Genomic DNA, 23,764 nt, shown 5'->3' on the forward strand with positions numbered 1-23,764 from the left:
GATCAGTGAGGGAACGAATCCTGACTTTCCCGTTCGCGAACAAGTTCATGGGTGAACTGCCTTCCCGTGCATCAACGGTTCAGTTAGGGAACGTGTTGCGTCTCCCTCCTGGCGTGAACTATTTAAGCCAGAATGTCGATTTACGATTTGCCAAGGAAAGGAAGAACCACTCACTGAAACACCACTTCTTTTATGCACGTTTTCTCCAAGCTAACGGCTAACTTTATTGCATGAAGGGATGCGCCGTTATGCAACAACGGGGAGATTATTCTTCTCTTTGGGTAATCTTGATTTGATAACACGTTTAGTAGTTTTTAAATAACGTGTATGCATATATACGCCTAAATATTGTTATCCAATATATCTACTGCAATTTCACATTAGATTGCTGGTTTGAAATTTACTTTTATTATTATTATTTTCAAATAAACATTTATGTTAAAACTTGTCTAGTGTTTTATTCCTTTTTTTTTTATTCGCCAATTAAAACATAAAAATCTGACATTTGGTTAACTGCTTTATATGACAATATGTGTAGGTACACCTCATAGACACTTCAATAGGTACACGAGGTAAATAAATAAATTAATAAAGGGTTAAATTGCACAATAAAAGCACATTTATACACTTTCTCACTCCTGGAATCGAACCAAGTTCTTACCGAGCAAGAGCCTGTGTCATTATTCAGTCGGCTACTTCGACCTGGAAGACTGCGCTCGTCTCCACTGTTTTGTACTAGTGATGTGCATTCCAGTTTGAACTGAATCTTTAGAATCGGTTCACTCAAAAGATTTGTTCAAAAGAATCGTAGCAATAACAGGCCACTTTATTAGGAAAATATCATGGTCAAAGGTCACAGGTGTCAAGCGCTAGTCCTCGGGGCCGCATTCCAACATGTTTTCCAAGATTCCCTCGTTAAGTGCACCTGCGTGAAAAGTTTTAGCTCCTGCAGAACCTGAAAATAGCTAAAACTTTTCACACAGGTGCACTTAACGAGGGAATCACACGGACACTCCATTAGGTACACCGCCATTTTCAAGTGTACCTAATAACAGGCCACTTTATTAGGGAAATATCATGGTCAAAGGTCACAGGTGTCAAGCTCTAGTCCTCGGGGCCGCATTCCAACACGTTTTCCAAGAGTCCCTCGTTAAGTGCACCTGCGTGAAAAGTTTTAGCTCCTGCAGAACCTGAAAATAGCTAAAACTTTTCACGCAGGTGTGTTTAACGAGGGTAACTTGGAAAACATATTGGAACGTGGCCCCTCGAGGACTGGAGGTCGACACCCCTGGTTTAAGTGAAACACCCGCCCTCACCCCCACTTTCTGATTGGCTGTTTGGTCTGTGACGTCACTCGGACATTCCATTAGGTACACATTTTCAGGTGTACCTAATAACAGGCCACTTCATTAGGGAAAAATCATGGTCAAAGTGGTCACTACAAATAGATGTTACTAGTTGACTTTGGTGACCACCAATGGGACATTACAAAATTGTACTAGTTAACAGCCATTCACTCTAAGAGTTGTCCTACTTTTTTTTAAAACCTGCTTACTAGTATGCTGAAGATGTCCTACTGCTGAAATAGCATCACAGTGGAGAAGACAGAAGTGGGAAAGATTAGAAAGATGGTTTTACAAGTGCACCATAATCATTCTAACGGTGTGTTGAATTGTCTTACTAGTTCGGACAAAGCACGTACAAGTACATAGATAAAGGATAAGGCATTTCAAACATTTCTGTAGGCAATCAGAACACACACTCATGTCAGCGGTCAATGTTAGATTTATTTAAACAACCAACTCCACATGACTGTCATACAATCATTGCGGCATCAAAAATATTTTCCCCAAAAAATGGCAGCAGCTCATCACATTACAAATCATGACCTTGGACTAAGTGAAATATTATATAACCAAAGTTAGCAGCTCAGAACTGGTAAGTCAGGTTATCACTGCAGATTCTATCTGTGCAACGTTTTAGTATGGCGGTGTTTTTTCTTTTTTCCTTAGCTCAATAAGTTGTACAGTAAGTAATATACCTTAGGCGAGGTCATCATTTTCTAATACATTCATAATACTGGAGAACAGCAAACAACAACATACGATAAGAGCAAGAAGAATAGTAGCTTTGAGTGGCTAATAATTGAATTCAGGCCATACAGTACGAATGCTGCATAGTTTTTCTATGGAAAGCTGTTTGAACTTTTATTCAATCTCCTGCTTAATGTTTATGTACATACTAATACACTGGTCACTAATGGGTAATTTAGTTGAACCAGTAGGTTCCAAGGGTTTAAAATTGCGATACAGACATCACAAAGTGAGTCTGTAATAATAATACTGTCAATTTAATGAACATCGAACACTGAACTAAGGCAGAGCTTCTCAAGCGTTCCAACTACAACCCTAATGACCAACATCAAACTAGTTAAAAAAAATTTTAGGTTTTCGTGTGAATGTACTATTGTAACATTATGCACAGTTCAATCATGATTGCTTTTCTTGATTACAGGAAAATAAAAATACACTAAAGTAATGATTACATTTTTTGTGTTGGAAATAAATGTTAAATAAAAAAACATAGTCCAACACATGTTTCAAAGTGTGTTTTTTTTTTTTAATCTAAATACATAATGCTGGAAGATAAATGTCCGATATGTGCAAAATTGAAAAGACAGCTATGGCAATAGAGTACAAATGCCACTTCCTTATTGATAATGACTTGGAACTGAAAAGTACAGCTTCCTGAAGTGTTTGTTTTATCTGGGCTACATCTCTGCAAGGCAAAACATAAATGTGAATCATAAATGTGATGTAGCTAATTTGACTCAAGTACAGCCAAGAGATATTTATTCTGTTTAGCCACAATTGCGAAGCGGTTTCATGACCGAGTAGCAACTACTGGACCCCTTAAATTGGATGCCAAGGCTATGGAACAAAAGCTCAAACAGCTTTCCATAATACTCTATTAAATCCCCTATGTTGCAAATACAAAGGGAAGAGTCAAATCCCAATCGTGACATTTCAATTTAAAAATTGACTAACAGATGATGATGACAGAAAAACAATCCAAGCAAACTTCCACACACAAATTTGGCTGTAACTTAGGTCTACTAAACAGCATAGGTGTTGGAAGAGTAGCTGTATCTGTGTGTATGCATGTGTAGACATCCTCAACTGTCCCAGTCTCCATTCTGTGCGTCCTCATCTCCTTTGTCATCGTCGTCGTCATCGGAGTCGGCCGACACCTTCTTCATCCTCATCATGGCGGCTTTGATGCTGCGCTCCAGCTCGTTGTCTGGCCTGCCGCTGTGCACGTCGGAGCGAGCTGGCAGCACCTAAAATACATTCGAAAGGATTTTCTCAAGCGTGTGCAATCTTGTACAAGCCCACTCGTCTTCATTTCCTCCTATCTTAGAAAAGGTTTGGAAGTTCTCTAGTGTAGAACATCTGACCTTTTTCAACATGACTCCTTGTCGGATGGCTGACATTAAGCTGCTTCTAGGGTCTGTGATGGAGGAAGGCGTCCTGGGTCCGACAGCCTTTCGAAGCTGGATCTGACCACGTCGCAGTGAGGCTAACACTTCATCCATGGTTCCTATAGCAACAATGCAGTTCAGTTTTCTGTCGACGATATTTATTCTCTACAAAAGCCAAGAAAATAAAAAGCTCCTCAGGCCAAAACTGTGTATACATGCAAAACATAATATAACTAAACAAACACACACTTCAAATTCTCTCCTTAATGAAACTAGTTTACTGTCCATGTCCCATATAAGGGCATCTACATGAAGGGTATATTTTAGATAAAGATAAAAAGTCTTAAACTTAGGAGATAAAAAAGTCATCCTTTTCAGTATTTCTTAGTATAGATAAATATTATCAAGATAAAATGTATGTTTGATAGGTCATTCCATGTAAAGAGTGGTGCCGCACCTATATTTTGTGTGAGAGTGCTCTTGGCTGGAAAATGAGATTCTTCTTGGTCACTGAGCTCCATTGGTTTGTCCTGACAGGAAGTGCTGAATGGAGGTGGGGGTGGTGGAGGTGGCGGGGGAGGAAGAGGTGGAGGTGGCGGTGGTGTCGTGGCTACCGTCGAGCTGTTTCCAGGTGGAGGTGGCGGTGATGAGTGGATTTGGACTGGGATGTCTTGAGGCTGCGGTTTGACAGCAAATGTTTTGCGTTTTGGTGCAGGGCGGATGGATGGAAGCCCATCAGAGGAGGGAGGTGGGCCAAGGCTGATGATGGAAAGTGGCTGGGAGGGACAAGATGACTCTGTGGGGGACCACCGGGACTTGAGGACATACTGACCCTGTCGCTTCTTTGTAGTGATGAGGGGAAGTGTAAAAAGACAAATGTTAAAGACAAAGTGTCAAAATTATTTTGTGTATGCTTAACTTTGCTGTTAAATTCCGGCATTGCTCAATTTCATAAGAATTGAAATGCTCTGACACTAAATGCAAATCCACGCTGAACAAATATAGTGCATGAAAAAATATATATATGTAATACTAAATCAACAGCAGCTGAAGGCATCTTGTCCAGAACCTGCTATATGAATGATCTGGTTTGGTTTTTTTACTTAATTTGCCAGCTTGTGAATTTAATATTACTGTTATGCAACCACAACAATTACCATACCATCTTGACATGTGTCAATAGCCCGTCATTGACACACGTAAGCGAGAGAATCCGCTCGCTTTTCAAAATAAAATATTTTTTGCTTCAGATGGTAACGTGTAAGTATTGTACGTTTCTCTTTATTCTTAAGCGAACGTTTAATTAATTGTGATTAACGATTGTAAGGTGGGTTCTCTCTGTGATACCCGCATCCAGAATGTCACATTTGGGATCACCTTCAAGAGGACGCTTTGCATCTTATTGATGATACCAAATAAGAGCAGGTTTCACCTCTCTGAAGGATCGTAATCTGTTCAGAGTCTTCTCTCGCTCCTGGTCCACCCACTGCTTCCTCCTCTGCTCCTCCTCTTTCCTCTTCTCTCGTTTCTACAAACGACAGTGACAAAAAGAGAGAACGAGTGAGAGAAGTTGAAGGCGACACTGCGGGGTGACGGACAGAATCCGATTGCGGCTCATTAGGAGAGCCTGCCGACGTGAGAGCATCTCTCTGACTGTCTCGTTGCCATGGTGACATACCAAGTGGACTTGATGATGCTGGGCGAAGACTATGGAGCTGTGCTCGGCTGTAAGCTGCTTCTGCTTGTGGGCCTCCACACACTGGTCCTACATAAACACACACATCATGAAAACAGCCCTTTGTTACCATTCTTCTTTCACCACACGCTTTAACTTATTTCTAATCAACAATAGGAAAATGCGGGGTCCGTTTAGGCAACAGTTGAGAACCAATGTTCAGACAACTATCTCTAACATCTTTTGGCATTCAGAAAAAGCACGAAAATACGCAGAAACTGCATTTGTGAACATTGATCAAGCAGAATTTCAATGTCACTGCTTAAACGCTAAGCCGCATAAAGCAAATGTGTAAAATATGCCAACTGCATCAATAATAAATAAATAAATGTTATTTTCAAAAGTAAGAGCTATTCACTCGCAGCACCTTTTTGTTGCGCAGGTAAGCTCGCCGAGCACAGATATTGCCTCTCTTGATCTCCAGGTTCTGCAGACGTCTTCGAAGTTGACGGATGGCTGGGGGCTCCGTGTGTTGAAGTCCTGTGTGGACCATGCTATGAAGCTCCTCTGGATCCTCACACACATCATAATACACCACCTCCTCCTTTAGTTCTAAAACACAAATGAGATGCATTTTATTCAGTATATAGCCAACAGCACTATGGTGTGTTTCATAGATAACTATAAGATGGACATAGCAGATGAACCATTTAGGTTTTCAGGGGAGCAAAAAGGCCACTTCTCCAACAATGTCATAGCATTGGAGAAAAAAACAAACTGATCATGCCCTTTTGCTTTTGTGTGTTGAAAATGTATTTAAGGCAAGACAAATACCTCGGATCTGACGCCGCAGAGTGTCCGTTTGAGTCACCAGCAGCTGCTCCTCGTTTTTCAGAATCTCAAACTTGGTGTTGTACAATTCCAATTGGGTTTCGTAGAACTTAAACTCCAGTCGGTCAACAGAGTCCTGCTCTTGGCCTTGCTCAGACTCAGAACCAACATCTGCTGTCCGGCTCTGGTCTCTGCCAATCAAGTTGACAAACTGGAACAAAACATAAAAGCAGGTAGCGTTAGCCACAAGAAATATTTGCTCTAATAAATGCGTAACTATCCACAGCAAAAATCTGGGTCTGGGCCTCCATATAACGGTAATACTTGTGTACTGTAATACCAAGAGATGCCACAAAATGATGGAAAAGGACTACTTTTCTCAAAAATAATGCTCCTCAACTCACCCCAACATTATATTTTACTTTCGGCATGCAATGTTCAAGCTAAGCCAGAGATCATACGTTGCTTCTGATCTTGATAAATAAGGTGAAAGCAACATTTATTCAGCGCTACGACTGAATATTTTCGAGAATGAGCCTACAAGCGAACACTTTCAAAGCACGTTCACTGTTCATGTAGGCTGAGCTGTGACACATACACATGGAAACTGACTGGAAATCAGCCTCCAGCTTTTAGAGTGAATGATTTGCGATGATGTGCTGCTCATTCCATGCACACATGCGCACATACACACACCCACACACGTACATACACATACACACAGGCACCATGCAGCGAAATCAGCAAGTGCACTCAACAGAATCAGAGTTTTATGCCACCGGTGATTGTATGAAGGCGTTTCTCATTGATCGCATTACAAAAAAAAAAAAAAACCAGACACACGCAGACACAGACAACTTCATCAAACACACAAACATACACAGCAAGCATCACAAAACCAGGTATTTAAAGAGCCTAATGAGATGGATAATGGAACATGAGTGCAGCAGTAGATAAGTACTTTCCAAAACACTTTGATGATCCCATAATACAAATACACACTGAACAACTCTCCGTCTGGCTTTCCCAGGAAGGGTATTGAGATGTCGTGATGTAGTCTTTGTGCTTTCGCAAACCTTTTGTAAATAGATGACAGCTGTTTTATAACCAACAGGAATATATAAGTGAACGAGTGTGACCGTCGCCAAAGCCTTGCCACAGCACGTTGATTCCAAATAGACAGAATGTGCTAGAAATCCACCTATGCCCTCCATCCATCCTCTAAAAAATTTCCGGCATGCCGTTCAGGTCAGAGTGGGGCATGAGCTGTGCACCTCTTTTTTAATGCTGGCTTTCTTGCTGTTCAAACACATCTCTGTTGATCTCATGTGCTGCAGTGATTCTTTGGCCAGTAGGAAGCGCAATTTCTCCAGTCGAGGGGCCGCAGAAGCCCAGGCGGCGGCACCAAAGCGGCGCTTATCCTCCTCCATCTGCTTCACCATACCTGAACGTGTAGAGCAAGCGCAGACGTCGGTTAGGCATGTCTGCATTCTTCTAAAATAGTCACTATGGATCTCATTAGTGAGCACGAGTAAACCTCATGTTTTGGCAGATGACCGCATAGTATGTATTAGAACTTCAGACTTTACTGATCTATTTCCTGCATGAACATGGTTCAGGATATTAAAAATAAAGTAATAATACACAATGAGTCACCAGCTAGGGCCTTGGAAGTCTGTGCAAAGTAGGTGACTGTGATGTCCTGAATTGAGGTGACTGCATCTTCCGCTTTGGCCCTCCACTCCTCCGCCTCCCTCTCCAGAGCTTCAATCCTCTTGGGACCCAAGTCATCAAACTCCAGCGATTTCTGTGGAAAACAGCAGTGAGGGGAACAAAGTTCAAACATGTATGAGAATGACTTTTGAAAAATAAATGGTTCCCAACAGTCCTATTTGCACAGCAGCAGTTATGCTGTATGATAAAGATGTTCTTTTAAAGAAATGCATTTTGGCAAAACCAGTTTGTACGACTAATGTATTGATCCATGATCCTCAAAGAAGTGTTTTAAAAATGGTCAGTTTACTACAGTTCACTCTTGTTTTGCTATTGTATTTACCAAAATCTCCATTTTGTAGAGGCTAGCCAGCTCTCGCATATCTCTAAAAGGCTGCAGCAGATACTGGAAGAAGGTGGTGGCCACAGTGACCAGATCTTGGTAGGCCTCATCCTCTTGTGCGTAGATAGCCAGCAGGGTGACCATCCGGTCTGCACCATCATGACTTTGCAGCAGCTGGGAGGTCAGAGAGTATGCAATCGTTCATTGATGAATGATCATAATATTTATCAAATATATGTTACATATTTGTCATGCATTCGAAGAAGACCACAAGACTGCCTGGTGGGGTTGTCCTTATTGGTTCAGCGAACTCTCCAATAAGTTTTTGGAAGATACATGTTGTGAAAAGTTTAGTGACTGTATGTTGTGTACAGCTACCTGCCGCAGGTGACCTTTCGACCTTAACATCTCGTCGTGCATGCTCTTCTTCTTGAACTCTTGGAGATTCTCAAAGTAGTCCTCCACGTCACGCGCATCCTGGGAGAAAAGCGTGTCGAGTACTATAGTCCTCCCGCAAACGTCGATGGCGGTGCTGAAATATTTTTCCAGCTTCCGACATGGCGCGTCCGAGTCCCTCCACTCGTCGTCCGAATTGTACTTCCGACTGGGGAAGAGCACATCCCAAATGCTGCCATCTTCAAACTCGGACAAGTCGGGAAAGCAAGCCGCCAACACATCGCCGACACATGTCAGCTGCTGATGGATGTGTTTTAGATCGCTCACGGAAAAGAGTCCGGCCCAGCTGCTTTGATGCTCCCCCGTCACGCCAAATTCTTCTTTGCGCCTCCGCCGCTGTAATGTCCTGTTGTGGCAGGTGACAGCGAACTTACACTCGATGACGTTCCACTGGACGATAAAACCCAGTTTAAACACATCAGCTTCTTCGAATATGTTACTTTTTACTGCCACCCATTCATCCAGGCTGTCAGGGCGTTCACATTCGATGTTGTTCATCGTTGAAGATGTTTGGACGCTGGCCTCAAAATTGCGGCTCTGTTTACAACGTCGGCCATTTGCGTGACGTAAGATGCATTCAAGGACGACAAAAAAAAATTTTGTTTCTGTTTGTTTTACATATAAAGTTCAATGCCCTTAAATCAAAGCGACTCACAACACAAAAACATGCCGAAAGTTGCATGCGAGTTTTTCCCAAACTAAAATTTTGTTATTATTTTTATTACCGTCATCGTTATTGTTGTTGTTAGTAGTAGTAGTAGCGGTAGTTGTAGTAGTGTTAGTATAAGTATTATGTCCAGTTTGGTTGTAAATCTTCCATATTTTGCTACCGATTCAACAACCCCTAGTTAATGTTGTAAAGCATGCACATTTACAGACATTGCCCAAGGGTGATACCGTCTGATACCTATAATAATACCAAATATAACGAGGGACAGTGAATGCACCATGCCCTTTGGTATTAATAACTGAGTCACAAGATTCGGGGTTTCCACTCTGTGATGTCAGAATAAAACCGAATTTTAAATGTCTAATATCACTTTAATCTTTTAGTTGTAATGTACGTATATGTATTTTTTTTTCAATAAACAACATAGACAGTGTTGGGCTCTATTCTCCGGATGTTTGAGATGTTTTTGACATTTGATCAGTGTCCACCTGCCTCATCTATTTCTGTCCCAACTTCAGCGTGTGTTGCTGTTCCGCTCAGAGTTGACCTGTCATTCACGCAATGTTTGTGCAAAAGCGGATTCATTGCGGTAAATATCCCTCCACTTTTTTATTCATTGCTGCATGTGGATTGTCTTACTGTGGGTTTTGTTCAGATCCTAGTGCTTATATCACTTTGTTATGTGTTATGTCCTCCCACAGTCATTACTCATGGATCTGCATGAGATTAGGGGAGCTAGACTGGATGTGATTGCAGAAGAAACTGAACTCCAAGAGTTGGACAGAGACATGGCCAGTCCTCTGAAGAAGTCCACTGGACAAGATAATGTGTTTACCATTGAGGTAGGAAGCGTAACTTATCTGCTACCTATTCAGCTTCATGAGAGGGGGCAAATATGAGCATGCATGGAGCTGCTGGAAACCCAAAATTTCAAATGAATGCTCAGATGGCTTTGCATACCCGATGACGTCAATGCCACAAATTGAAAATAACGTTTTCTAAGATCCCAGACAGGTTTGTAGAATTGTTGTCATTTTCTCCCCCTCTGGCACCCCTGAGAGCTATTGTCGGTAACAAACAGCAGCGCTTTTAAATGGACATATCCTTGAATGGAGGAGCCATTTTATGTTTCTTCAAACCTTTGTAGAGTGAAATCGACAGCACCAGGAATCAATTGCAAGAGAAGGTGGCTGAGATGGAGAACTTTGCAGGACACCTGGAAGAAATCTTTCTTACTGTTGAGGTAAAATGTTTCCCTAAGAGATTTTTTTTTTACATTTTCCTTTGCTACCTTGGTGCCATGAATGAATGATCTTTAAAAACAAATGATGCAACCATGTACCTGCAGGAGAATTTTGGCCGGCGTGAGCAACACTTGGAGCATCACTACACCGACGTTCTTCAGACAATATCACAGCGTTATGACGAGCGCGCTGCTAGATTGGAAGACGAGAAGAAAACGAAACTGGAGGCTCTGTACGGCCAGTTGCTGGCCTGCGGGCATGCGCTGGACGCTTCCAAAGAACTCATTGAGGAAGCCAAGGAGGTTTACCGCAGCCAGGACAACAGGCTTTTTCTCAAGGTCTCTTTCCATCTGTCTCACCATCCGTCAATCTAGCCACTAATCTTCATGTATTAAATCATCTCCATTTGTTTTTTGACAGGAAGTTGTGCCCACCATTAAACGGTAAGCAAAACGTCATCCAGTGCAAATACGTATTTGACATTAGTTTTGTTCACTTCATCAGAATTGAGGAGTTTGCCAAAGAAGAGATGGACCTCACACTGACAACAAGTCTTGATTTTGAAACCCCGCTCGCTGACCTGTCGGATGTCAAAAGCATGATGGACTCCATTAACATCATTCCAGGTTCCACTTGCATTCTTGTCTTGCAGCTTAATGATAAGGGTTAATGGTGTTCCAATCAGAGTTTCATGCTGCCAATTCCAATCATCCCAGAGGCCAATATTGATCACATAGACATTTTTCAATTTTAGAACTGCTCACTAACGATTATTTTACTAATCGACTAAACTGTAATTTTTTTTTCAAATTAATTGACGAATCCAATTTAAATAAAATACATCCAAATGGCCATCCCTTTATTATACAAAAATAGGATATTTCAAATTGACATAAGCCGATCACTTACTGTATATAACTATACATGATTGGCTTCCAAGTAAAGCCCGCGGGATGTCCACAGCTCCATCTGCTCCAGTTATCAACCCGCAAATGGCCAACTCAGCCACGCAGACATCTCTGCGTGTGTGCTGGAGTCTGTTCTCTGATGACACAGTGGAGTTCTATGAGTTGTACTACAGACCCGTGCTGCAGGCTGCGCCTCTGGACAGCACCACTGCCCCACAAGGTACGGCTGCACCACAACACCATCTGCTCTGTTGAACCAGTTCCCGTTCCTTTCCCCTTTAGTCAGCAAGTTAAAAGTGAAAGAGACCCACTGCACTGTGAGAGAGCTTCTGCCTGGTGCACAATACGAGCTCTGGGTGACAGCCACCAACACAACTGGCATCAGCCCGGCCAGTGAGAAGGCCTTATATCTGACAGGTGATGAAGCACACAATTTTGATTATTGTACCTATGTGTTCAAGTCATCTGTGTTTCTTTCTGTATTCTTACTTTTTTTTTTAATCTCACATGATTGTCCTCTGCAGTTCCATCACCTCCAGTGATCAAACAGAGGCAGTGTTGCAGCTGTCCGGGGGCTGCTCTCATACGCTGGGAGTCGGGAAACCCCGACCCTGTTGACTCCTATACTGTGGAGATTATTGAACTGAAAGGGCCTGATGGCACTGACAAAGGAGTCACTGAGTAAGAGTGCATTATATTCATTCAAGGAACAAATACAATTTAAGGTTGTGAATAGTATTTAGGTGAGCCAAGAAGGCCTTGCTTGCCCTGAGGGTCAACCACTGTTGTATGAGTTTTCAGTGCCTTGCAAAAAGGTACATGAACTGTGCTGATTTGTAAATGAGCAGGTAGTCCAAATTATCATTAGAACACAAAATTGATCGACTGAAAACACAAACTAGCAGTAGATACCTCCGGTTATTTTTCTTTGGTTTTTGCTTCTATGCTTCCATAAACAAGAAGGACTTGTGAAGTCCCGTGGTTATTGGGCTGCTGATTCAAAATACATCCTGTCCCAGAAAAATCTATTCTTAGCTCTTATCCTCAGCAGTTGGGGCTAATTTTCATTTTTCTTTGGTTTCTCCAGAGAAGTTGCCATATTTTTGTTGAATGACATTTTTTACTAAGTGCGGAATGTTTTGTTGAGTGAATGCAAAGAAATGCTGTCTTGCTGTGAGTCAGGATGTATTAAAAATGTCTGACTTATTATATGTTCTAATTCCCAGGTCTATAGTAGCAGTGCCTACATGTCAATGTCTGCTTCAGCTTCCAGCTGGTCACCATTACCTCATTTCTGTGAGAGCAGTCAATATTGGTGGGCCCAGTCTAAGGAGTGAGGAAATAAGCATTTCCACCACTGGTGAGAGCGACACAAGAGCAGTCGCTTTCTAATTTGTTTTCTGTTGAGGCTACCGCCCAACTAAAGATCATCTATAAACATGTTCTTCTGCTGACAGGCACATTTTTCTATCTCCTCGAGGAGACGGCTCATCCATGCCTCTCCATCTCTGAGGATGGTTTCACTATTTTTCATGGAGATGAAGAGCTGCCAATCAGCGCTATGGCCTTAGATGATAACAATTTCACCAGGTAAAGCAGAGAATACAATTACTGTCAAAATGCACAAACTGACAAGACATTGAAATAGAATTGAATTGTTAAAATTGAGATGTTGAGACAAATTGGATCAGTCAAGAAATGTAGGAGATATGAGATGTAAAATCATGTGCATTGATTTACAGCTGTCATTAAAAATATGAAAACAATTTAAATGTGTGAATTTGAAGAATGTAAAATGTGAAAATTTAGCTTGGAATGATTTAAATTAAAGGTGAAATGTGGGAGTACATAAAGAGCGCAAACAGGTGGAATAATTATATCAATTTAAAAAAATGTTGATGCACAACATGTGAATGGTCTCCAGCATAAACCGATGATTTCTCTTGGACCACCTTTTCAGTACAAATTTTGTGTACCAGGTGTGTAGCAGTTCTTGGGGATCTGATTCCAGTACGAGAAAGGCATTACTGGGAAGTGGAGGTGGACTACAGGACAGAGTACAGGATTGGAATTGCATATGAGGACACGGAGAGAAATTCCTACCTGGGAGGCAACACCACCTCCTGGTGTATGAGACACATCCTCAGTACTTCAAGGTACCATCTAATATAATGTTATAGAGAGATATCTAGATACTAGATTAGATTTAGATTTTTTTTTTATTACACTCCATGTCCAAATTTCTTCAAATTGATCAATGTTGCAGTGTAAATGTGGTTCCCTAGCTTTGCAGATATTTTGTTCCTAGAATAACCAAATTGGTTGATAAACATCATGTGATGCAGTTGAGTACACAACAGTAGTCCTTTAAAATGATTAAGCACCCACCATCTGAGCAGTATTATCTTTGTAAAAGTCACATTTTTGATAGTTCTTGACTGGGATCTGAGATGTTGCAAGTAGAGCTAATAAACTGTCAGTAAATGTAGTACACTATTTGATAGTTCTACCAGACGTGTATTGCTGTTACCACTATCAACTACCTACAACCTTTTTTACTTTTCCAGGCACAAGTATGAGTTTCTGCACAATGGCCAGAGCCCTGACCTGAGGATCACAGTGAACCCAGTCCGAATAGGCTTAGCTTTGGACTACGAGCGGCAAACTCTTTCCTTTTTCAATGTTGATCTGGAGCAACATCTGCATACCTTCCAGTGTCAATTTCAGCATTATGTCCAGCCTTGCTTTGGCCTGGACAGCCCAGGAGCTCTGACCATCCACAATGGCATAGAGGCTCCAAAATACGCATTCATAGGACATCCTTAGTCTCATTTAAAGAAAGGAACCAGATGAAATACGTGTCCATTTGAGGTGTTTTTATTATTGTATTCCATGGGAACAGACATCCATTTTCTGAATGAAGAAAACGTCATTATGCCAACTCTAATTGATCTGTTTTCAGTTCAGAGCAAATAAATGGGGCTGATTTGCAGTCAACAAAACTAAAAATGTCATGTTGAGAAAAAACTCTGGTCATTTTAACACCTACAATCGATGTAATTTTTTGTTGGTTTAAAAAAAGAAAAATCCACCCCAAAACACACTGTTAAACATTGGTAGCAAGGGGGCGCAATTTGCTGTACTGGTACTCAGGTTTTACTGTATTTAAAATTAAAGACCATTACTTCATCAAGTGACCTTATATTGACGAAGTGTTCTAATATTGGATAAAATAAATAAATGCACTGCGTGTAGCCGAAGGATAGCTTCAATATCTCTATCTGCTATTTGGAAAGTCACAAAAGCACTCTCACCAAAATGATTTTTAATTGCCTACAGATGACACAAGATGGCAGCTTTGGCCTGAGCACAAAAATAGTGTACAAATTTGAGCTCTTCAGCAAATAGCGGAGAAAAGATTCCTCTGAAAATCTGCAAATAGACTTGCAAGTAGTGAATCGCAATTATGACGGATAAAACTGTCCATTTCTTTGCTTAACATCTGAAAAGTCTCCCTTTCAAAAACAACACATCTCAAACCAGTGTGTCATATTGTGAGAGTGGATTTTTCTTTTTGGGGGGGATTCAAGTGCATCTCTGAAGGGTCATGAGTTGCTAGTCTTACTGCTGCGCGTCCTCTCTTCTTCCTCGTCAGAAGAGTCTCCGCCGTAGGGCACCAGCCCTGATGCATCCATCACCGATTTGGGCTTCTTCTCACACACATTTTCACCTAGATCTGTTGGGACACAGCATTAGAGACAAACAGACGGGAGGAGGCACAGGGGGGAAGGCGAGAACCACAAAGTAAACCCAGTGAAGAGCCCCATGTTAGCAGTGGTTTACAGGTGGTGTGATTTCCCCCCGTCAACCAGGTCAAGACATTGATGGCAGGCAGGTCCGTGGACATGTGGAGAGAGAGAGAGAAAGAGAACAAGGGAAAGACAAAAAGACATATAGAAGAAAACAATGTTAGTGGCTTCTAGCAGTTGAGGAAAATCTCACAGGTGTTCACTCCTTCTCCGTTCTTCCACAGGGGGTGGAGATGCCACTCCAATAAACAGACAACCTCTCAACAGACCAATTCATCAAGACGTTGCAAGCTCTTCAGGATGGCAAAAGCACTGGTAAACAAATCCTGCATGGGAGTGTCTGAGTAATTTAGGAAAAACGCAAAGGCTAGCCTCTTAGCATCTTGGCGACTGACACTTCCAAACACAATGGGAGAGATGATAGTGAAAATTACTGTTCTAACAATTAAGCATAATTTTTCAATTATGCTGCCTTGGTCAAATGGCATTTCTGCATATGAATGGTGCCACGGATGAAAGCTAGGTAAGGCTTTTTGTCACCTGAAAGTACGAGCAACGTCACAATGAAAAGGTCCATAGAGGGGTAAAGCTTCATTTCTCAGAATAGGAGCAACAAAACGGGGACGTACCCGAAGATGCGGCGCTGTTGGGTGGACTGCCTGGATCTTGGCTCAACATGTCACTTGTTCGTTTCAATGGGCCAGAGGTGAGAGCAGCGGAGAGAGGCAGCGGCGGCGGGGGCATGAGGATCCTAAACGTTTGGATTTAAAGTATTCATTAAAACCAAAGAGATCATTGGGGGGAAAAAAATCACATGAAGAACTCAAAATGGACAAACCTCTCTATTGTTTTGTCTTGGACAACGGGGGAAGGAAATGTGGCCTCTTGAATGGCAGGAGTCTCCTGAGAGCAGCTGACAGGCTGAACAAAAGCCTAAAATGTTTAATAAGGTCTTTATTTTGTCCACAGACACATACATTCTATACAAATTTCACTTGTAGTTAATATTTTACAAAAAAAAAAGTGGCCCTCGAGTCTTTAAGATTCCTCAGCCCTTTTGTAGGTGAGGTTGAAATGATGCGTAAATTGCCCATCAGATTCGGAGTGAGTGCAAGTATGACTCTTTGTCTAACCTGTTCTTCCTCAATGCCATCATGGTGATTTGAACTTCCTGCATCCGTCTGAGGGCGTAAAGATCCCACAGTGTCCACTGTGTTACTGCTACCAACACCCTTTAACACAACACAACCCGTACATTTATACACGACTTTAACAAATATGATTGGGATTTTTGCTTTAGTAAAAATAGTATTCATCTTTAAATCTTTGAAACGTCTGTCAGTCCTTACCGCAAATTGCTATAGATATACCGCCTCTGGTATTTAAAATACCAAGATTAAACCCACACTCCAAAAAAACACAGAGCCAACAACCAACTGCAACAGTTTGAATCGTCGTGATTACCTCCACAAGATACGGATTTGGATTCCGTGGACACACCGGATACTGAACCATTGCCTGAGAAGATGGAGGGGTTGTCGACATGTTAGAATGACTTGGGGGACCATTTGCATTACTCCAGTAACCACTGGCTCCCGGGTACGCTGAATAGCCTCCAGCATACCCATTGGCTGGGTAGTTATACCAGGAAGACTGGCTAGAGTAATTGCTATTAGGTGGAAATCCATGAGCTGTGTATGCTGAAAGGAAAGTATAAAATGCGGCGTTAACAGCGTCAGTCACATACATCTGTAACAGGCAGTGACCAACCTACGGTTGGCCCAATTACTAAAAGACAGCATGTAGGAAGTGTCAGTGTCTTATTGTCATCTTTCTATCAAAAAACGTGAAAGGAAACTTACATTGAGTTGTGCTGGTGGCCGTGTACGACGACTTCAAGCGAGTGTGCTCAGCTCTCACCTGTAGGTGGGGGTTAAAAACAAGGGGTGGGTGAATAATAAACACTGTACAATAGCAAAGTTGAACAGATTGACAGTTGAAATGCATTGTAGGTAGGTGCAGAGCACTCAGGACCTATCTCTGGAGATCTGGCGGTTCACACTACCGCTGTTATTCTTGGAGGTGAGTATCGGTGATAACTATATGCTTTGATAGTTTCACCTTCTTTGACCTCCATGCAAGTGTCATTCAGGTTCAGACAAGCAATCAACTTACAGTTTCTAACAGACTCTCCGCGAGTCGCTTGGCTGCCTCCAAACCAGCTGCGTTTGGGTGGCTGTAACACAAATGCCATAACTTTAGGTCTAAAAGGAACAATGTCTCCAACAAGTTGGTTTATAGGACATGCGGTAGAGCAAAATGTATATTACCTGATGTAGACGTAAAGCGGTTCAAAAGACTCCCGTTTGGATGCCTGTTCAATGTAGCCGGAACCTTTGCCCCTGAGGAAAACTCGAGCCCCCGTTTCCGCCTGGATGTGACCTAAATATGTTCCCCCGGGGCCTTCGACCTTCTCATTTACGTTGAATGATGGCAGAGACTTTTCCAGGCCCACAAAGATCTTTGTGTGAACAAAATTCTACGAAGACAAAAATGTACTTTTAACACACACAGATTTTGCCTTAGTACTGAAGGAAAACAAAAACACGTTGTCAGCAGATGCAGTAACCCATGGCTTCTGTTCTTTAGACCAAGGATCTTCTCTCTGCTATTTAATTTAGGAGGTGGGTATCAGTAATGGCAACATGTTCTTCACTTGCCTCACTTTCTTTACCTCCAAACTATACAACAAAAGGCTTTGATCGATTCTGCCTACCCCCGGATGCGGAGCTGCTGGCCTATGCCCATGACTCTGCGTCGAGTTGCTGTTTGGTGTTTGAGTGATGGGCCGAGGGGGCTGAGGATACAAGGTGAGCGGGGGAATTATGGGCATTAGTTGTCCTCCGGAAGCAGCGGAGACCCTCAACATATCCTCAGCGATGATCTCTTTTATTCTCGCAACAGCTTCTACATTGGCAGAAACGTTATGGTACAGACATCAGTTACAACAAACTTTTCCGATTTTATTCTTAAAAATGAATGAAGGGTTTGTGGCACTTACTATTGACCTGCTCCTGTGTCTTTGCCTGGACATGCAAATACAAAGGTCTTTGTCTACAAGGAGACAAATCAGACAGGTCATGGACAACAGGGAAGTTCTGCACCCTTCGGATCATTTTACATGAAGGAAGACGAGCATTTTGTGATCGAGTGGCGGGTGTGTAGAAACAGCTCAATTCTACTTCCTGCTTGCGCAATTGCCATTCAAGAGAAACAGTTGTCTGACTATAAATTGCACGACATCTAAGAACAAAATAATAGTGCGTGTGTTAGCATCATTACTACGTCACATGTAGCAACCACCGGTTACGGTTTAACCGAGGCGAATAGTTCCTGACCTACCCTAATGAATTAAACACACCTTTAAACAACTTGAGGTTAGTGTTAATTATTCAACAATGAGGAAGAGATTGGGGAAAAAACCTATCCGTGGCATAGCTCCAAGAAGAAACCGACCAGCACCTAAAGACGTATGACTCGTTTCACTTTTGCAAAACACATCCGTATGATTGCACAATTCTTTGAAAGGTATGCGTCTCGATACATCTGGCCTAAATGTAACACAGCATATGACTACAGTTTTCAAATGTAGGATTCCTAAAAAGGTTGTATATCTAAATACATACCCTCCTGCTTTTTCCCTTTCAACGTCAGACATGAAATGCCCTCTGGTTGATACAACTGCCCCACTACACAATCGAATCTGAAACAGAAAAATATAGTATTGCAAGTTACAATCTCTTGCATGCATTTTGAAGTCTAATGCTTCCAATGTTGAACTTCCACAACCCACATACCTCCTCTTGGGTTTTGCCTTTAGTGAGAAGGTCTCTGCAATTTAATGGCACATCATTTATGTCAACTTCGGTGACAACCAGCTCTTCTGTGGGGGGCGGCACGGGCACACTCACGGGGGTCTGGATGACGTTTCAATATAAATCAACACATTCATAACAGTATGGAACCAAGCTTTATTTAAATGAGCGATTCCTTTAATTGTCCCACTCTGGAAATTCTAGATGGACAAGTACTAACCTTTGTCAACAATGGTGGGGGAGTCAAAAGTTTTCCTTTAGCCATTAACATGGCATTGATTTTAGCAGCCATGGCGGCAGCCATTTCGACTCCCCCCTGGGGTTCTGGCTTTTCTGCTCCTGATGATACACTTTCTTTTGGCTTTGTCAGGGGAATTGAACCGCTTGAACTACATGTGCCAACAACCCCCGAAACACAATGGTCTACACTGCCACTGTCTCTCTGCTTAGATTGGGCTGGTTGATCCCATCGGCTGGTTAGACACCTGAAACAAGAATAACTGAAGCATTAGTATAAAAAAATATCGACTTGTATCCAGTCTCACCATTGCAAATCTATAGTGCATCAGAATCAACAGTGTTAAGTTTGCCACATAGCGAGGACAATTTATAGAGCCAATTCAAAGTATGCATGTGAAAACAGTAGATGTAATCTGGGTTAGAAAAAAATAAATACATGCCTTCTAATTTCTAATTTATTGGTGTACTTTGCGCCAATTTTGAGTCTCGAAGGTAAACAGCAGTAATCAAGTTACCGCCACCTAAAGCTCAAACGTACTACAACCAGCTTGAAAACAAAGAATCTAAATTGTATGAGTCACGCTTTAAAACTTAATAAAAATGAGTTGAACTTTAGGCGATACCACAATATGGCTGCATCACGCAGCATGAGATTTCCTCAAACGCTAACATTTAGAGGCCACGCGCACTAGTTAGCTCGTCCGCGGGTCTAAACCATGAAAATGTACTGACTCGGTTTATGTTAAATTTTTCCATTGGGAGAATAAAAGACACTTACGGTGTTTGCCCGGCCATTCCTGAAGACATAGCAAAACTACGTGAACCAGCATGAGAATGAAAATAGTTTGTAACAAACGCTAGACGACGACAGCGAGCATCTGCAGCAACGCGCCCTGTTGCCGGCGACTTGCTGTGACGTACTTCCGGTAATGGTTTCGGCGTCGCGCGCGTAAGCTCGCGGAAACGACAGCGGTCGAGACTCACCGTTACCTTCTCCGGTGGACCTCAACGGATAATAAACACTACCTGTGTTTGGAATTACTCCGACCCACTGTTTACTGTGCTTGATATAGTGAACTCGCCATTTTGTTGTCTAGTTCAAATTTAGACCGAATATAGATTACAGCAATCCCTCGTTTCTCGCGGATGATTGGTTCCAAAAACCACCCGCGATAAGTGAAATCCGCGAAGTACGGTCACCAAAGAGAAATACTGGGCAGGCTAACGAGTTAGCGGAAAGATGCTAATTCGCGATCGTGCCATCACGCGAAAACGGACTTCTAAAGGAATGTAAACAAACATTTGGAGCAATACTACATTGTCCTAAAAGTTAGACACGTTTCCTCAATTTAGAAGTTTTATTTTGACTTTTAAATGTTTTTTTAATTTGGAAAAAAAAAATCTGCGATGTAGTGAAGCCGCGGTAAACTAAACGCGAAGTATCGAGGGATCACTGTATTCCCTATTTTGCATCACAAAATGTATCCTGAAATGTTGCAAACAAGCAATGCAATGGTCACTAGAAAAGCAATACCGTATCAAAGATTAGGACAGAATCCTGCCAACGGAGGTCACAAGATGGCGGCAAAGCATATCATATATCATATTATATACATACATACATCCATATGAATTTCAATGCCATATAACGATTCATAGATATATCCCACGACCCGACCCCAGATAAGCGGTCGAAGATAGATGGATGGATATATCTGTCTTTATATATCTCTATCTGTATCTAGATATCTATCTGTATTTTCACTCTATCAACCATTTTCCTTATAGGCGCTCACACTAAACCACTTAAATTAAATTGCCCTGCAGACTACAGAAGTCTCTAGCAGGTAACCAGAATTTTTACTGAGTATTGTGTCAGTCACTTCACAATGTGACCGGAGTTAATTGAATTTCAAGGCTACAAATATTGAAACAAGCTATTTGGAAGAATGCACACAAATCTTTCACCATCAATATGAAATATCCCCACTCCCGTCTAGCAGAGGTCATAAACATTTATGACTGCCGTTTCTTAATTTAGCTCTGGTGCAGTTAGTTTACAAGTTGCAGTTGTGCAGCGGGCCATTTCTTCTTCACTGGGGATCTGTGATCAGTATTCAAAGTCTGAATCATGAGTGAAACATTTGTCCCACGTGAAAAGTTGAGGTTTGCCTCCTGACAGAAAGTTTGTTGTAACAGAAATTACTTAGGGCAAATGATAACTGGGAAAGCAGTAATGTGATTGGAAAGAGGCACCAACCGTTGAATAATTTCTTTTTATTTTTTTCATTGAATAGTTTCTATTTTTTTTCCGTGCCCTCAGACCAAGATGTGAATCAGAAGGAAGAAACAAGACTCTTCGTTGAGTGTACAGTTGTGTCATCAGAGAGAAACTAACATACAAAGTAACTGCATTCATTCGACAAACCGTTGTCTATGGCAATTATATACTGTTTAACAAGGAAGTATTTATCATCAGCAACAATCTTTTGGACGTGTATTATTCGTAACTAATCTGGATGAACGTTTGAAGACCAATCAGCTTCCTGGGTCTGTGCAGAAGGATGTTGAAGGTGAAGTGGCCAAAACAGAATGACGTTGGATTGAAATCAATGTGAGGCCGCTTCAAAACAGTGATAGACAGTTCTATGATGCACATCCTCCGTCATCAACCATCTCTTTTTCTATATACATGCTCTGTGTGACCACCGCATTCACAGGTACTCAGATCGCTATAATGGCTGATCTCATTTGCTGCAAATCCAGTGTAAAAGTCTATAAAAATATTGAGATTTATTTGAACATAACCTGACTATGTTATAATAAAAACTCCAGATGTCTCTTGCAGTTGCACAGTGGGATGTACTGTATAAATATTGTATAAAATAAGGCAGTCTTTTCAGTAGGATAAACCGGATACAAAAAATTCTGTGAGGAAAAAAAATTTCAAGTCCTAAATGGTTTTCACATATTTCTGCAGTTGTCAAATGTCAAGCGGTTTACAGCATGAAACCAAGAGTGATGGATTGTTGCAACAATGACAACGCATCATGCGCACGACACCTCCTGATGACCAACAATAACAGCTTATTCTCCAATGCAACAACCCAACTCCCCGACCGACGCCAAGACAAACATTTCTAATATGGTTTACAGTGCAATACAAAAGTCTTGAACTGGTACTGTACTTTTGATAAGAAAATAAAATGTTTAATATGGTAATGCTTCATATGAGTAATAGTGAAAGTTACAGTATATCTGAATTCATTAGCTTTGGCTTTTTCTCTCTTTATTAATTTACAAACGAGTTCAATTGGGATATTTCATATTGAAAATATGGTAAGTCTAAATAAGTGAGCATACCAAATATAATGTAATTGTTCAGCTATGATCGCAATGTTAGGGTTCTTGTCCCCTCCCACATGCCAGTTACTATATGCCACTTTGATGTGTTTCTGTTGGGCACATGGAGATACATGGGCAGTCATTTGAGGGTGGGGGTGAGGAAATGTTATTTCATATTCCAGCCTTCAGGAGCAGAAGGAGCAGTCCTGCCTTGCTGAGTGAACAAGGACGGAGGATGAAGTCGATCGCGCGACCTGACTTATATTGAACATCTTCATTTATTCCCACCACGTTTCCATTCTCTCCTCCAGTGTTGCTGGCTCCTTCAGTAAACAAGCAGTTTCTCCTCCAACAGCAAGGTCAGTTTCACAGGCAGGCAGGCAGGCAGGCAGGACAGCCCATATGGGACACACACGGGACTGAAGTTTATCCATGAGGCCTGGTCGGACTCCTTCTCAAGTCAAGACCAGCTACACTGCAAATGCCTGAGAGGCATGAGAAGTTCCAAAAGGGGCTGTCGTGTGTCCACGTCTGTTTTTGTTTGTTTGTTTTTCTCCACAGTTCTCCTTGGAACAAGCTTGTAAGAGCCGCAATATCAACACTGCAGCTGCCTGTCAGTACGTCACTGTGGAGGACTGCGTTTCCTGTACGCACGCACACAACACGAGCAGGGGGAGCACCTACTCCGGAGGCGGTCGTAGGCTGTGCAGCTTTCGTTCATCCAGGCCTTTCCAGTACTTGAAGTTGTTGTCCAAGTGCTGCATAAGATTGGGGAAGTCGGCGAAAGCTGGAGACAATTCAGACAAACCATTCATGGTTATTCATCAGATTTGCAGTTCTTCTTCCTAATTCATCACAGCCTTACCATCCCAAGCATCAAACATATCCGTGATGAAGTAGTCTATAAAAGAAATCTGGGACTTTGGGATGCTACATGTGTTTCTGTCAAAGACAGGCATGACCACTGGAAGGCCTTGCCGCTTCTCCTCGTCCGTCTGTAACAAAGACAACAGTCATCAATATCATCACCACCACTATAGTGTTCTCACTCATCACACTTTCTTGGTATCATCTTGATTTTTGTGAAAAAAGGGCAATTTCATGTCATGGCTACTGTAATTTTATGGCCAATTACTTACAAAACTTTAAAGCTAATTCATTCCAAGAAGTGTTT

The 23,764-nt window shown here is 41.8% G+C and overlaps 4 protein-coding genes across 8 annotated transcripts in view; 1 reads left to right on the top strand and 3 right to left on the bottom strand.

Annotated features, from left to right (window-relative positions):
- Positions 1 to 1,767: 1,767 nt before the first annotated feature.
- On the bottom strand, positions 1,768 to 9,083 carry LOC125967118 (WASP homolog-associated protein with actin, membranes and microtubules). Its single transcript, XM_049717860.2, has 11 exons — positions 8,422 to 9,083; positions 8,044 to 8,217; positions 7,644 to 7,794; positions 7,262 to 7,431; positions 5,991 to 6,198; positions 5,584 to 5,768; positions 5,160 to 5,246; positions 4,914 to 5,009; positions 3,939 to 4,323; positions 3,458 to 3,600; positions 1,768 to 3,340 (listed from the first exon to the last, which is right to left on the bottom strand). Exons 1-11 carry the CDS (start codon positions 8,995 to 8,997, stop codon positions 3,176 to 3,178), a joined length of 2,340 nt encoding a protein of 779 aa, XP_049573817.1. The 5' UTR covers positions 8,998 to 9,083; the 3' UTR covers positions 1,768 to 3,175.
- Positions 9,084 to 9,491: 408 nt separating this feature from the next.
- LOC125967123 (fibronectin type III and SPRY domain-containing protein 2) lies at positions 9,492 to 14,330 on the top strand. The gene is made up of 13 exons (XM_049717868.2): positions 9,492 to 9,758; positions 9,871 to 10,011; positions 10,317 to 10,412; positions 10,518 to 10,751; positions 10,834 to 10,856; positions 10,918 to 11,039; positions 11,377 to 11,541; positions 11,604 to 11,738; positions 11,846 to 12,002; positions 12,548 to 12,681; positions 12,779 to 12,911; positions 13,301 to 13,477; positions 13,889 to 14,330. The coding sequence occupies exons 1-13, from the start codon at positions 9,621 to 9,623 to the stop codon at positions 14,145 to 14,147; spliced, it is 1,914 nt and encodes a 637-aa protein (XP_049573825.1). The 5' UTR covers positions 9,492 to 9,620; the 3' UTR covers positions 14,148 to 14,330.
- On the bottom strand, positions 14,183 to 20,185 carry LOC125967128 (KH homology domain-containing protein 4). 2 transcript variants are annotated; one of them, XM_049717873.1, is made up of 14 exons: positions 20,024 to 20,185; positions 19,226 to 19,490; positions 18,988 to 19,107; positions 18,817 to 18,893; positions 18,192 to 18,244; positions 17,907 to 18,097; positions 17,461 to 17,669; positions 17,306 to 17,366; positions 16,993 to 17,050; positions 16,595 to 16,830; positions 16,264 to 16,362; positions 15,969 to 16,051; positions 15,760 to 15,881; positions 14,183 to 15,057 (listed from the first exon to the last, which is right to left on the bottom strand). In XM_049717873.1, exons 1-14 carry the CDS (start codon positions 20,050 to 20,052, stop codon positions 14,927 to 14,929), a joined length of 1,734 nt encoding a protein of 577 aa, XP_049573830.1. In that variant the 5' UTR covers positions 20,053 to 20,185; the 3' UTR covers positions 14,183 to 14,926. The 2 variants fall into 2 exon arrangements, with proteins under 2 accessions (XP_049573830.1, XP_049573829.1); XM_049717872.1 differs by having other exon boundaries at positions 15,969 to 16,063.
- Positions 20,186 to 21,507: 1,322 nt separating this feature from the next.
- Positions 21,508 to 23,764, bottom strand: part of pde8a (phosphodiesterase 8A) — a 38,872-nt gene continuing 36,615 nt past the window's right edge. For all 4 annotated transcript variants that reach the window (XM_049717857.2, XM_049717858.2, XM_068650539.1 and 1 more), the window contains 2 exons: positions 23,456 to 23,585; positions 21,508 to 23,377 (listed from right to left, as the gene is read on the bottom strand). In XM_049717857.2, the coding sequence (XP_049573814.1) occupies positions 23,271 to 23,377; positions 23,456 to 23,585 (237 nt within the window). In that variant the 3' untranslated portion in view covers positions 21,508 to 23,270. The remainder of the gene's footprint in view (positions 23,378 to 23,455; positions 23,586 to 23,764) is intronic.

Source organism: Syngnathus scovelli, chromosome 4, assembly GCF_024217435.2.
Source record: "Syngnathus scovelli strain Florida chromosome 4, RoL_Ssco_1.2, whole genome shotgun sequence".
Lineage (NCBI taxonomy): Eukaryota > Metazoa > Chordata > Actinopteri > Syngnathiformes > Syngnathidae > Syngnathus > Syngnathus scovelli.

Bases quoted from the DNA above. Each gene is read 5' to 3' on its own strand.
- LOC125967128 (XM_049717872.1), bottom strand. From the start codon at position 20,052: ATGTCTTCAGGAATGGCCGGGCAAACACC. The intron at 17,670-17,906 runs GTAGGCAGAATC...TTGTCTTCGTAG, and splicing joins CAGCAGCTCCGCATCCGGGG to AATTTTGTTCACACAAAGAT. The intron at 17,051-17,305 runs GTAAGTTGATTG...CCCCACCTACAG, and splicing joins CGGAGAGTCTGTTAGAAACT to GTGAGAGCTGAGCACACTCG.
- LOC125967123 (XM_049717868.2), top strand. From the start codon at position 9,621: ATGTTTGAGATGTTTTTGACATTTGATCAGTGTCCACCTGCCTCATCT. The intron at 10,413-10,517 runs GTAAAATGTTTC...ATGTACCTGCAG, and splicing joins AAATCTTTCTTACTGTTGAG to GAGAATTTTGGCCGGCGTGA. The intron at 11,739-11,845 runs GTGATGAAGCAC...TGTCCTCTGCAG, and splicing joins GAAGGCCTTATATCTGACAG to TTCCATCACCTCCAGTGATC.
- LOC125967118 (XM_049717860.2), bottom strand. From the start codon at position 8,997: ATGAACAACATCGAATGTGAACGCCCTGACAGCCTGGATGAATGGGTG. The intron at 7,432-7,643 runs GTGACTCATTGT...CTACACGTTCAG, and splicing joins GACTTCCAAGGCCCTAGCTG to GTATGGTGAAGCAGATGGAG. The intron at 5,247-5,583 runs GTGCTGCGAGTG...GTGTTTATGTAG, and splicing joins CTTACCTGCGCAACAAAAAG to GACCAGTGTGTGGAGGCCCA.